The following is a 13,953-nucleotide window of genomic DNA, read 5'->3' as shown; positions in this document are numbered from 1 at the left end:
GTATTCCCTGACAAACTGAAAAAAGCACGGGTGACTCCCATTTTCAAGAAAGGATGTGCTTATGAAGTTGGAAACTACAGGCCGATTTCCGTTTTACCTGTCTTCAGCAAACTATTCGAATCATTCGCCAATAAACAGTTGTGTGCCTTTATGGACAAATTTAAAATTCTTTCAGAAAATCAGTACGGGTTCCAAAAGCAATATAGCACTAAACTCGCCTTAGCTGATCTCACAGCTGAAATCTCAAAAAGAATTGATGAAGGTTTTGTCACACTTGGTGCTTTTATAGATTTGAGAAAAGCTTTCGATACCATTGATCACAGTATTTTGCTAGCTAAACTACAACAATATGGGATTAGAGGGTCAACTTTGAACTGGTTTAAAACTTTTTTGGACGGTCGGCAACAATATGTCAGTACTAAAAACAATGATTCTGACTGTGAAACTATTTCCACAGGGGTACCACAAAGGTCAATCCTAGGCCCTCTTCTTTTTTTAGTTTATATTAATGACATTTCTCGATCATCCCCCCTTTTTTCATTCAGACTATTTGCTGATGACACCAGTCTATTTTATTCCGTAAAAGACCGTTCTGTAAACCTTCACGCACTCAATATTGAATTAAATAAAGTTGCTACCTGGTGTAAATCAAATAAATTAACTATAAACATTGACAAAACAAATTTCATGGTTTTTCAGACAGCTCAAAGAAAAACAACTATTGAGGGCGTATTGTCAATTGATGATTTGTCATTAAGAATGGTGTCGTCAGCTGTTTATTTAGGTGTCACGCTTGACTCAACACTTTGTTGGAGACCCCATATCGATAACATTGTTAAAAAAATCAATAAAACAATTGGGATAATCTCATACTTTATTATTTACCAAAATCCATTATGATATTACTTTACAACTCGTTGATTCTCCCACACATTGCTTATTGTATTTATTTATTTATTTATTTATTAACACACAACATCCCCCGGAGGGGATGAAAAGGGTTACAAATCAGATATTAGTAAAAGAAAAATAACCACATATTGTTGTATAGAAATTGTATAGAAATTTGTATAGAAATATGGGGACACACTTTTAGCACATATATTGATCCAATTTTTAAATTACAAAAAAAGTTTGTCAGATTAATTTCTTTCTCTCATTTTCGAGCAAGTACCACACCACTTTTCCTGCAACTTGGCATTCTTGATGTGTATAAATTATGTAAGTACAATACATGTTTATTTGCATACGATTTGAAAAATGGCCGCCATGCACACTCTCTGGATCATTACGCCTTATCAATATCACATCCATACCATACACGATCAGTAACCTCTGAGAAACTTGCCACACCACAAATTAATTTAAGTTCAACTAAGAAAAGTCTGACATTTTCTCTTGTAAAACATTGGAATGAGCTCCCAACTTCGTTAAAAACATTAACTTTACGAAACTCATTCAAAACGGCATTAAAAAAATATCTTTTAACTAATGTATAAATACTTGCATTATTGTAGTATATGTATTAGTATTGTCTATTTTTGTTTTCTTCATTATTATTGATTATGAGAGTTTGTAGTCTCTTTACTTACTTAATTATGTATTTATTTATTTATTTTTAACTTAACAATATAATTTTTTTGTGTATCACTATTCACAACAACGTATATTTTAACAGTTGAGTATGGTTTTGGGGCCAGGGACTAGATTAGTTCTGCTAGAACTACCTCTCTGGTCCCCACCAGGAATAATATATATATTTAATATTCATTCAGATAAATTTCCCTGTACAATTGTCTCTTTTTTCTGGTGGGATAAATCTATTCTATTCTATTCTAGTTCGAAATATGCACAAAAATGAGCTTTTTTGGTCAAAAGTGATTTAAAAAAAATTAGCTCCTAAACCATGCTTCTGTTTCCTGTCAAAATTGGTTTATAGGTACATCTGTTTACTATGAAGAAAGTGCCGTCTTGAAAACTGTCTACCAGTTGTCAATTTTGCAGGGCAGCAGCCCAAATTTCACTACTTCAAGTTTATCCATATATTAACATCTAGGTTAGTTGTCTGCACGATTGTTGTAACACTGTTCAACCAAAAACAATGCCCCGAAGGCGTTTTGAACACATTGTCAATCATTTGTGAAAATTTCAAAACAAAAGGTCAAAGCGTCTAGGAGCTATTTTTTTTTAAAGTTCTGGGATGTGCACTAAAAATAAGCTGAGATAATTGCTAATTTGCATAACAATTCACTCAGTAAGAAGTTTGGCTGTAACAGTTCCAAATTGAAATGTATTATCCATTTGTTAAAAGTTAAATATAGTGCATAATGTGGAGATCCCATCATTTCTTTTTTTCACCATGTTTCTTTTTTATTATTTATGTACAGCCTTGCTGAATCTTGCTAAGCATTCAAAAAAGAGAATGTTTGCACCTGTTATCTATATTTTAAAATCGTTTTTTGAGTATGTTCTACTATTCACAATTCTACAAAATGTTAACAGTCTATACCCAAGACTGTTTGGATAATAAAAAACAAAAAATAAAAATTTCACTCCCAAGTTCCCACAAACCTGCATCTATACCTTAATTGCGAAACACAGAATGACCGGATGTGTTACCGTGACCCCTCCCCCCAGAGGGGGGTTTACGTAGCCCCCCTGGGCCGTGATCAGCCTGCCATGATCATTTGCTACCGGTACTAACCACTAAGCAATGTATTCGTGTTTGTATTTATTCGAAATTTCTTTTAGAACATACTTTACTTTTCAGTATCAACAAAATTAGAATCAAAGAAAGCTTAGAAAGAACTCCCGTGTGCTGAGAGTATTGAAGACACATTAAAAATTAATTCAAATTTACTTGTACCTGAGATATTGATGGAAAAACTGAAAACTAATTATGTAAATCAGGTAACTAATATGAACAGAAAAGAACAAAAAAATTATGAAGTATTATGCTAATTAGAGAATTAATATGAACAAATTTTAACCCAAAATTAATCAGGTCTGTCTATTGTTCTAGAGCATTTTTGTACCAAATTTTATTCAAATGTGATGATCAGTAATTGAGATATCAGTGTTAATTAATTATGGTAATTAGGTGATTAATAAGCATAAATATTTACAAAAAACTAATTGGATGATGTAATGTACTCTTTAAAAGTTTCATTAAAATCCAATTCGTGTTTTTTTATATATCAGTGGAACATTCATGGAAAAAAAAAATAATTATGCAAGTTAGGTAATTAATATCCACAATTATTTACCCTAACACTAATCATGTGTCTACATAGTCCTAGAAGATCTATGTATCAAGTCTCATTGAAAAATGATGATGAGTACTTGAAATATCAAAGCTGAAAATTAATGATGCAAATTAGGTAATTAATATGCACAAATATTTATCCCAAAACTAATCAGGGGTCTGCACAGTCCTTAAGTAAATATGTACCAAGTTTCATTGACATGTGATGATTACTACTTGAAATATCAAAAGCTGAAAATTAATTAATTATGCAAATTAGGTAATTAATATGTACTGATATTACCCTAAGAACTATCAGGTCTATGCAGTGTCCTATGACATCCATGTACCAAGTTTCATTGGAATGTGATGATTAGTACTTGAGATATCAGTTGAAAAGCCAAACATTGATTAATCATTATGCAAATTAAGTAATTAATATTGCACAGATTTTTACCCAAAACTAATCAAATCTGCGCATTAGTTTGGAGCATCTATGTGCCAAGTTTCATAAAAAATCAATGTATGGTTCTTGAGATATCAGTGGAACAGACGAACACATATTAAATTGTACCTCCTTTCTGCCAAACAATATGTGTGTGTGTGTGTGTGTGATTCAGTTATCCATTTTTCTAGCATATTGTAGCAATTATGTTTTCATCCAATATAAAATTTGAAAAGACTTTTAATGGTGCAAAATATTCTCAAGCAATTGGTTTTCTGGTGGCACTACACTGCACATTTATGTACAGTCAGTATCCTAATACGTGATCACTAACATATGATCTCAGCTTACAAAGTGGTTGAAATGAAAAACTGAATACAAAAATATAGTCCAGTAACATCTCAAACAAATTTCCGTCTGCTGTGAATACACGTTTTGTTGCATCAAATGAAAAACCCAATTTTATGATAGAGCTTGTGATCTTGTGAATCAAATGCCATACAGGGTCAAGTGACTGACCAATAAAAAATGTGGTTCTATGTATCAGGTCATTGAATGTATCCAAAAACATGGTACCAATGATATGAAATTTCAGGAGTGCTCGCTGAAGGCTTATCAATCTTGCGTATTGTCTTGTGTTAATAGATACAGTTCATGCTGTAGAACATGAATCAAACTCTTACACTGTTCGAAAACTAAATTTATATCTAGAATTTTAGAATTCTAAAATTAATTTTAAATATTACATATATCTATTCTGTACCTCATGTACCTGCACATGTTCTTTTTAAGCCATCTTTGCTTATCCTTATTTTTAACTATGATTTTCTTTCTTTTTTACAGGCAGCAGGGGTATTTTATATACCCTTCTAAATTGATCTATTTGCCCTTTAGTGGCTCAACATTAATATTGCCCTGTAGTGGCTAAACATTAATATTGCCCTGTAGTGGCTAAACATTAATATTGCCCTGTAGTGGCTCAACATTAATATTGCCCTGTAGTGGCTAAACATTAATATTGCCCTGTAGTGGCTAAACATTAATATTGCCATGTAGTGGCTAAACATTAAAATTGCCCTGTAGTGGCTAAACATTAATATTGCCCTGTAGTGGCTAAACATTAATATTGTCCTGTAGTGGCTCAAAATCATTATTGCCCTGTAGTGTCTAAACATTAATATTGCCTTGTAGTGGCTCAACATTAAAATTGCCCTGTAGTTGTTCAACATCAATATTGCCCTTTAGTGGCTCAACATTAATATTGCCCTGTAGTGGCTCTACATCAATATTGCCCTGTAGTGGCTAAACATTAATATTGCCCTGTAGGGGCTCAACATTAATATTGCCCTGTAGTGGCTCAACATCAATATTGCCCTGTAGTTGTTCAACATCAATATTGCCCTTTAGTGGCTTAACATCAATATTGCCCTTTAGTGGCTTATCGCCAATATTGCCCTTTAGTGGCTCAACATTAATATTGCCCTGTAGTGATTAAACATTAATATTGCCCTGTAGGGGGCTCAACATTAATATTGCCCTGTAGTGGCTCAACATCAATATTGCCCTGTAGTTGTTCAACATCAATATTGCCCTTTAGTGGCTTATCGCCAATATTGCCCTTTAGTGGCTCAACATTAATATTGCCCTGTAGTGATTAAACATTAATATTGCCCTGTAGGGGGCTCAACATTAATATTGCCCTGTAGTGGCTCAACATCAATATTGCCCTGTAGTTGTTCAACATCAATATTGCCCTTTAGAGGCTTAACATCAATATTGCCCTTTAGTGGCTTATCATCAATATTGCCCTTTAGTGGCTCAACATTAATATTGCCCTGTAGTGTCTAAACATTAATATTGCCTTGTAGTGGCTCAACATTAAAATTGCCCTGTAGTTGTTCAACATCAATATTGCCCTTTAGTGGCTCAACATTAATATTGCCCTGTAGTGGCTCTACATCAATATTGCCCTTTAGTGGCTCAACATTAATATTGCCCTGTAGTTGTTCAACATCAATATTGCCCTTTAGTGGTTCAACATCAATATTGCCCTTTAGTGGCTTAACATCAATATTGCCCTTTAGTGGCTAAACATTAATATTGCCCTGTAGGGGCTCAACATTAATATTGCCCTGTAGTGGCTCAACATCAATATTGCCCTGTAGTTGTTCAACATCAATATTGCCCTTTAGTGGCTTAACATCAATATTGCTCTTTAGTGGCTTATCATCAATATTGCCCTGTAGTGGCTCAACATCAACATTGCCCTGTAGTGGCATAACTTCACTATTGCCTTGTAGTGGTTTGTCAATACTGCCCTATAGTGGCTCATCTACAATACTGCCCCTTTCTTAATAAATGTTACTGTATGTACAGTAAATACTTTTTAAACCGTACTATATACTTTTAAGAAATGTTATTTGTACAATGCGAGAATGATTCTATTGCTTGGTGGTGATATAGTAACTAATCCAGGTCCTCTTGATACACAAAGAATGAAATTAACATGTCAAGTTAAAGGAGTTATTAAAGGTACTGAACATCAGGGGTCACTCAGATTTATGAATGATATCTCTGGAGCAAGTACCTGTACGACAAATAGTCTTGTTGCACTTGTGTACTCAGAGATTCTGGACATGAATCAATGGAATTCTTCAATTATCTGTAAAATATTAGATTACAGAAAATTACTTTATGATGAGGTGTATCCGCAGACAGAATACTGATTCATCATCCTACGTGCAGATTTCAGATTTAAAAGTTTGCTTCTCAGTTGAGTTGTATCAATTTTGGTGTTCTCCGGGTATATTTTACTGATCATTTTATTATCTCGTGGTTATACTAGCATGCACTGTCATGGTTTATATGCTCAGGGCAAATCACTGCATCAATCACATGCAATAGAGTTCAGCTAACTGATACAGAATAACCTCATTATTGGAAGTATATTTGGACGGTTAAAATGGATTGGTCTAAGAAAAGAAAACAATTTAAATAGACACTGAATATATACCACCAAACAAAGTGTAATGCTGTAACCATCACATCTGCACACAATCTGATAGCAAGTGTAATATTTTAACAGGAACTCATGACTTGTTTAAAGTTGGTTTACTTCTATTCTTTTATCTTGATGTGAGCAGAGAAGAAATGAATTCAGATTTAGTTCAAATTTTGTACGCACACAGATAGGAATACATACCTTCATAAAGATAATGGCTCGTATAAAGCTGAATAACAGGATACCTATTATAGATAAACCATACACCATAACGTATATATCGTAGTCAGGATTATCTGAAATATTTGTACTTATGACTGTGTCATTGCCCACTAATACTGTTGTATTCTGTTGGTAATAAGGAGAAAAATAAGTCATTGAAAAGTGTGTATTCCCAGTTGATGATCCTGTGTCTTTGATACCTTGCAATCATATACTATGAAGTCACTAAGAAAACTTTATGTTGGCCCACTTGTTTATTAATCACTCCAATTATTACACTTTCTTAGATTAGATATTTTGTTAAGTAGAGTGAAGTCTGTCTCTGGGAGTAAAATAATGGTATAACATACCATGGCACCTCTGGGTATTCTGGTTAATACCTGTAAAATGTCCAGTTTTGCTCTACAAGGGTGATTCACAGGTGCCTGCAGAGGTTGTTTACAGTATAAGTAATTTGAGTGACTAATAAACGAGTAGATTTACACCCGAAGCACAGTCTGTGCTTATGAAAACAAAAGAAACTTTGATTTTTGCTTAAATTTGTGTTGGATTTTGGTATTTTACAGAGCAAAATATGCATATTTAAAAGTTAAAAAGACAAAAAAAAAATATTTATTTATTTTTTTATCATTTATTTTAATTTATTTATCAGCATTTTCACAAATTTAACTTTTTTGATTTGCTGAACAAAAATTGTCACTTCTCTTTGTACTAATTGCTGTGTTGTCTTTCCATCTCCTGTTATAATTGGATAAATCCAGTAAATATCTTATACAATGGTGACTTCAGACTTTAAATAAAATAATCTGATATCAGCAGCACATGGACTTGGGATGTGCTTAAAACTTAACTGTATAATTGGGGTTCTAGCCGCATCTGTAAGTTATTTGGCAACTTTATCCTCAAAATATTTAGCCTATAACATTTTTTGCATCAACAAATTTATAGGCAATATATGTAGGTAATAGTTATTATTAAGAACAAATTTGTACGGTTAACTTTTTTATTGTTTGTTCTGAAATAAAATTTTTAAAAATATATGCATGAGCACGTGTGTGAATTTTGGAAAACATGGTGACCCCCCAATTCATGATATCAAAAACAGGGTGACCCCCCCCCCTATTCGCACAATCAAAAACAGGGTAACCCCCCCTACTGATCCACCGACCCCCCCTAGGCCAAAGTAACTGACCAATCCCTAACCAGACAGTGCTATCGGTTTCTAAGCACAACTGATATTATTATACATCTGTCATCGTAGCGCCATAAGTTACAGCATGCCATAATTTTGTGGTATTTTAGGGGGTATTTTCATCCTACCATATTAGGAAATGCGAATTCCCAATATGGAATGATTATGTGCGCAAGTGTCCTCTAATCATAATAACAAACATGGCTGTCACCAGGGTTTGCTGATTCTGTTCTAAACTTTTTGGATTTCAGCATTTCCATGATGTTCATTGGCAGGAAAAGATGTATAATAATAAGGTTATTACAAGGATACCTCAAAGTATGCACCCAGAAAATTTGCCGTCGCATCGACCTCTGCTGTGCGTCGGTCGATACTCCCACTGTACTGTCTTCATGCATTCTTTGAGGTATCCTCCAAATAACCTCATCTTATCAGAAACAAGGAATTTATACACATCAACATTGTCTTTGCTGATAAACATTGTGTCTCATTGCAATGCTGTGGCTAAGATGCATGTCACAAACACTGGTAAAGATATTTGAAATTATAACTAGAATGAATTATTACTGCAGTGTTGATTTTATTGTAACTGGAGATTTTAATATACAATGTAGTGTGTATATATTTGATATATTTTTGCCATAAACTTGTATGTACATGTATATCACAAAAATATATCAAATAAATTTATAAGTTTATGGAGTGTTAAAGAATCTGCCGGGTAATAAGTCATCGTAACACACACTTTGTGTGAGCAAACACCCCTTAATTGATATCCAATGCCAAGGTCATATAACACAGAATAGTTTTCTCTTCAATATTATCACTGTGTTATATATATTTGAGCAACTAACAAACTACTGATATTAAATTATGTTCATTATAAAACTAAATGATCTTAAGTGACTTGCAATGAATATAATTTGAAAGTTTAATTAATAGTTATTAATTATTACATCACAATCTATCAGTGTTGATCTGTGATCAGAATAGGTCGCAATGAGAGATATGCACACCAAACATCAGACTGGATAATAATGGAAGAGAAAGCTACTCACCCCACTTCCTCTGCTTATCCAGTAACTTAACCACCATGCATTGAATGTCAAACTACTGACATACAATAAAAATAGCAAACACACAATACAGGCTATTACACATCCACCAGCTGACTTAATGTATGCACCATAAGTACTCAATTTAACTGATCCAGTTTCTTTCTCTTCTGCTACAATCAATTTTCCTGGCAAAATATTGAAGGAAAATATATATTTATATTAAAATTGAATCGCTAACAAAAAAATGCCTGTAACCCAGTATGTATGAATATGATACAAAGTTTGAATGAAATCGCTTTGTTCATCACTGAGAAACTGTTTCTGATACATTTAACTATAATAATTATTCCAAAATGGCCACCAGTCAGCCATATTTGATCAAATGATCAAAATTGACATGCATATTATGTAAGTTATCATATATACATGTTTTTCGTGTTAAGTTTGGATGTTATCATACAACATACATTTCTTTGATAAAGAAAATAGTCAGAATAAATTCATTTTGATTATGGCAAACCATACTCTAGCACCAGCCTTAGCTGTCTTCTTAAAAAACAGCTATGGAACAAAACAGCAACAACTATCAGTGTATTAGGCCACATTTTGTGTTCATTCCATATTCTGTATTCACCATTGGCTGCAAATTGTCTTTTTTGTTTTTGACTTGTTTTATTTTTTTTAGAAAAGTTTTTATTTTTTGTTTTCTTTTTTAGATTGTAGTTTGTTTGTTTTTTTAATTTCTTTCTGTAAGACCCTTTTTATCCTTTCCTAAGGATTTTATGCGTCTAATAAAAAAATAAATAAAATACATCTGCATTGAAGACCATATGATTGTGGTCGTTTCCCCACAACCAAGAAGCAAAAAAACATAAAATCTTACCCTCTGTATCCATAGCGATATCAGAGCTGGCATCACTGGATAAAGTTGACTGAGATGTTGTAGAAGATAAACTTAATTGACGACTTAGTTGACTTTTAAAAGAAGTAATATCAGGCGGTGTTTCTTCTTGTTCAGTTTCATGATATGTTTTAATGAGATTTGCAAATTCTTTGTCATCCAGCATCAGCTGACTGTGTGTACCATACTCAGTCACATGACCATCTTTTAGCATCATGACATCATCACATCGTTTTAAATACTGGAGTAATATCAACGAATAAATAACAATAATACTAATGTATGACTAATAACTAATATTTCATTAATAAATTTAAAGATTTTAAGTCTTCTAAATTTTATAATGGTCCACAGTCCCTCTTTCACCGGCCTGGCAACAACAGCCTATCGTTTGTCTCCATCCACGTAGTATGGGTAAACAGATTATGATAACCTATGATAACCAGCGATGGTTTGAAGAAAGTTGTTGAATATTCATAAGGGTCAGAAAAATCCCAGCATACAGAGTGTTATACAGAGTGTTATACAATGTGTTATACAGATTTGTGCTTGCAGTTAGTTTGGTGGTGGTCATTCAGAATAAAAACAAACAAGAGATTGTAGCAATCTTGAAGTCATACAGAGACTGGGATTTTGTTCTGGAAGGTGCCTGTTTTTATGGAGATGATACTAATGAAGATACCTGTACCATTGCCGATATTGTTTCTGACATTCAAAGTCACGGTGTCACTATCGCGCATTTGTCTCATGAAACCACCCACTCTGGTAATCCAAGACCAAATAATAGAGAGACCGTGAATGGTCGGATGAAATAGAGAGAAGAAACTTACCTGAAGTTGGTGTGTGGCAAAGATAACGGTTTTGTTTTGTAAAGCTTGCTTTATGCATACTTCAAATATATGTTGTCCTACATGGGTATCTACTGCACTGAGCGGATCATCAAGTAAATAGATATCACAGTCAGCATATAAAGCCCTAGCTAAACTCACTCGCTGTTTCTGACCTCCACTTAAATTGATTCCTTTCTCACCAATCTACAACAAATGTAATAAAAAACATTGTTCTCATCAAGAAAAAGAAATACCCCAATACACAGGATTTATCGCAAATTATTTTCTTTCTATCACAGCATTATTACGTTCTTTCATGAAAATTCAATTCATATAGTCATGTAGATTCACAATTCAGAACAAGGTGTGCTTGTATAAACACAGATATTTTATCATATTATTATGAATATCATATATTTATTTTGATACTTGGAAGTACAACTAGAATATACCATTAACATACTATAACAATAGTTCATTATAGTCAAATATTTAACGGCAAAGCTGAGCACCTCATTATATTTACAGCAATTCCAGACACTGATTTGACGCTGAAGTAGTATAACTTTACTACAATAGGTTACACACTTTGTTTTCAAATTTACAGAAGTTGTTACAAATAATGCAGACAGCATGTTCGCAATTTGAAGTGCACCAGAAAAAAGCTTCGCCCATAAACGTGGCGGTATATTAGTTTTGAATTTCTCCTCCAATAAACGATCGAGGCTCTTAACTTAGTTCCGTACTTCAATTTGCGTCACATGTTATTTCAGTGAGAGGGGCGCATAAAGTGGTGGCACTCTAAAGAACGTTATTTTACAGAACCAGCTGACCAACTGATCATGACAGAATTATTCATCAAAGTGCATTATTCCTACTACAGAAATATCCGTATCACGCCGATGTATATACTGTAAAGGGGGTAATTATTCACTGGGTTTTAATTTAGCTTATTTCGCTGACTGGAAAAATGCGCTAAATTAAAACACAGTGAATATGTAAAATTTAGCATAGAACACATTATCTAAATGTCGAAACCGTGAATTTAAAACCCACTGAATATTCCCGAAATGGTAAATCAGTGAAATTTAAACCCAGTGAAAATTAGTCATTTTACAGTAACTGAAAGCTGCCTGCAACAAATGTCCTATGCAGACTTCGTCCAGTATATCAATAATGAAATTGAACACATAAGTAGAATGGGTGTTATTCGATTATTAGTTCTCGAAGATGAGAACCAAAAGGTTGATGTGCTTTAAAAAGCTTATCAATGGCCACAACACGATCACACGTCCGGGGAGAGTTGCCGCCGTACACAAGTAGTTTTTGTGGAATTTCACGTCTGTAAATGCGCGGTCGGAATGTTTTATAATATTCGACATAGTCTGTAACGTTGTCAGTTTCCTGTCAGGATACTCTCGGTGGTAACAAACTGTTTGACGATATTATAAGCTGTCTGCTTTGAAACACCATTTCGATCTCTAATCTCAGCAAATGACAGTCCACGAAAATACAAATCGACAACTCTTGTTCTCACTTCAACTGTTTTTTTGACTCCTTGCTTCTCCATCGTGGTGTTTAAACAACTTGGACAAATGTCGATTTGTAGACACACAATCGACGCGATGATCGACCAAAAGTGAATGAAAGACAGACGCGCCTCAAAGTCTAGGTGTACCTGACTTTGTAGCAAAAATAGAAAATATTGTGGGCAATATCTGTCAATCATTCCTCTGATTTGCAGCTGATGTTTATATTTCTAGTTACCACTTGTGTGTAACCTATTGTAGTAAGTTATGAACATCCAGCACTACTTCAGCATCAAATCAGTGCCTGAAATTGCTGTAACAGCACCCCAGTTATACATTATGAGCTTCAACACAAAGTCTCAAAAAGTTAATAATACAAAAATTATGTAAAAATATGTTTCAAAATGAAAAAAATATTTGTGTAATATAACTACACGAATATGCTTAAAATGTATTAAACCAACCCAGTTAAAGATAGGAAATAACATTTTTACCAAAAATGTGAGAAAAAAAACACTTTTTAAACGATTCAATCCTAAATGAAGTCTAGACATAATGACCCTAGTTACCATCTTACCAAGTTTTTAAAAAAATTACTGAACTGGTTTACAAGATATCTTTTTCTACGGCATACGACTTATGGTGAAGTCATTAGTCTGTTGGACCGTTGGTCCAAAGGACTAAAAAATTCCCAGCATGGGATTTGATCCCTTGAAGCAAAGGTCTTAATCATTACACTATGTAGTTTCTCAATATTGAAGACACAATATACACTTTCTGGAAGATCTATACAGGCCAACTTTATAGATTAACAATACATATAAGTTTGATTGGCCGAATATTATCGGAGTTATCACACCCACAAACAAAAATTAGGATGGCAATGACGGCTGAACAGACATGTAAATATTTAATTGAATGCAATGCTGGGTTCCCCAGGCACGATATGTATTATTTTAAGCAACACATGCATGAAAATGTAGTATCAGTGATACCAGACAATCCTTTAAAATGTTATCTATTCTCAAAGTGGTGAAATTTATGCACATTAGTGATGATATTTAATTGATAATTACCTCAGTCTGGTCACCATTTGGTAGCATATCAATGTCTTGTTGAAGACAAGCAGCAAACACAGCATCAGTATATCTCTTTTCATCATATGGCTTATCAAATAAGATATTATCTTTGAGACTTGCATTGAATACCCATGCTTGTTGAGCCACATATGCAATGGTACCACCAACACACACTTGCCCTTTTACCAGTCTCATTTGACTCAGTATTGCAGACATCAGTGAACTTTTACCACTACCAACGCTACCACAGACACCTAATAGGTCACCCTGTAATATACAAAGTGAATAATATGAATGAATCACTATGAAATCAAATAATGCTTGCACTGTAATTTTAATGCTTAGTTCACACCAACGGCGCTTTAAAGTGGCACCAAAGCGTAACAAAGCTTGATTAAAGCATCAGAATCGTAATAGATCGTGGGAAAGGTTGGAGTAAAGTAGGACATTCG

General features: G+C 33.8%; 1 protein-coding gene across 1 annotated transcript in view; it reads right to left on the bottom strand.

Moving 5' to 3' along the window:
- Positions 1 to 13,953, bottom strand: part of LOC100368478 (uncharacterized) — a 106,664-nt gene that overhangs the window by 26,505 nt on the left and 66,206 nt on the right. The window contains exons 18-22 of the mRNA XM_085502910.1: positions 13,499 to 13,768; positions 10,894 to 11,097; positions 10,046 to 10,304; positions 9,163 to 9,347; positions 6,892 to 7,038 (exon numbers count right to left, since the gene is read on the bottom strand). Coding sequence (XP_085359036.1) covers positions 6,892 to 7,038; positions 9,163 to 9,347; positions 10,046 to 10,304; positions 10,894 to 11,097; positions 13,499 to 13,768 — 1,065 coding nt within the window. The remainder of the gene's footprint in view (positions 1 to 6,891; positions 7,039 to 9,162; positions 9,348 to 10,045; positions 10,305 to 10,893; positions 11,098 to 13,498; positions 13,769 to 13,953) is intronic.

This window comes from Saccoglossus kowalevskii, chromosome 1, assembly GCF_978046115.1.
Source record: "Saccoglossus kowalevskii chromosome 1, keSacKowa6.1, whole genome shotgun sequence".
Taxonomy (NCBI): domain Eukaryota; kingdom Metazoa; phylum Hemichordata; class Enteropneusta; family Harrimaniidae; genus Saccoglossus; species Saccoglossus kowalevskii.
Note: the sequence above shows the minus strand (reverse complement) of the source record. Positions and strands in the feature narration are given on the sequence as shown.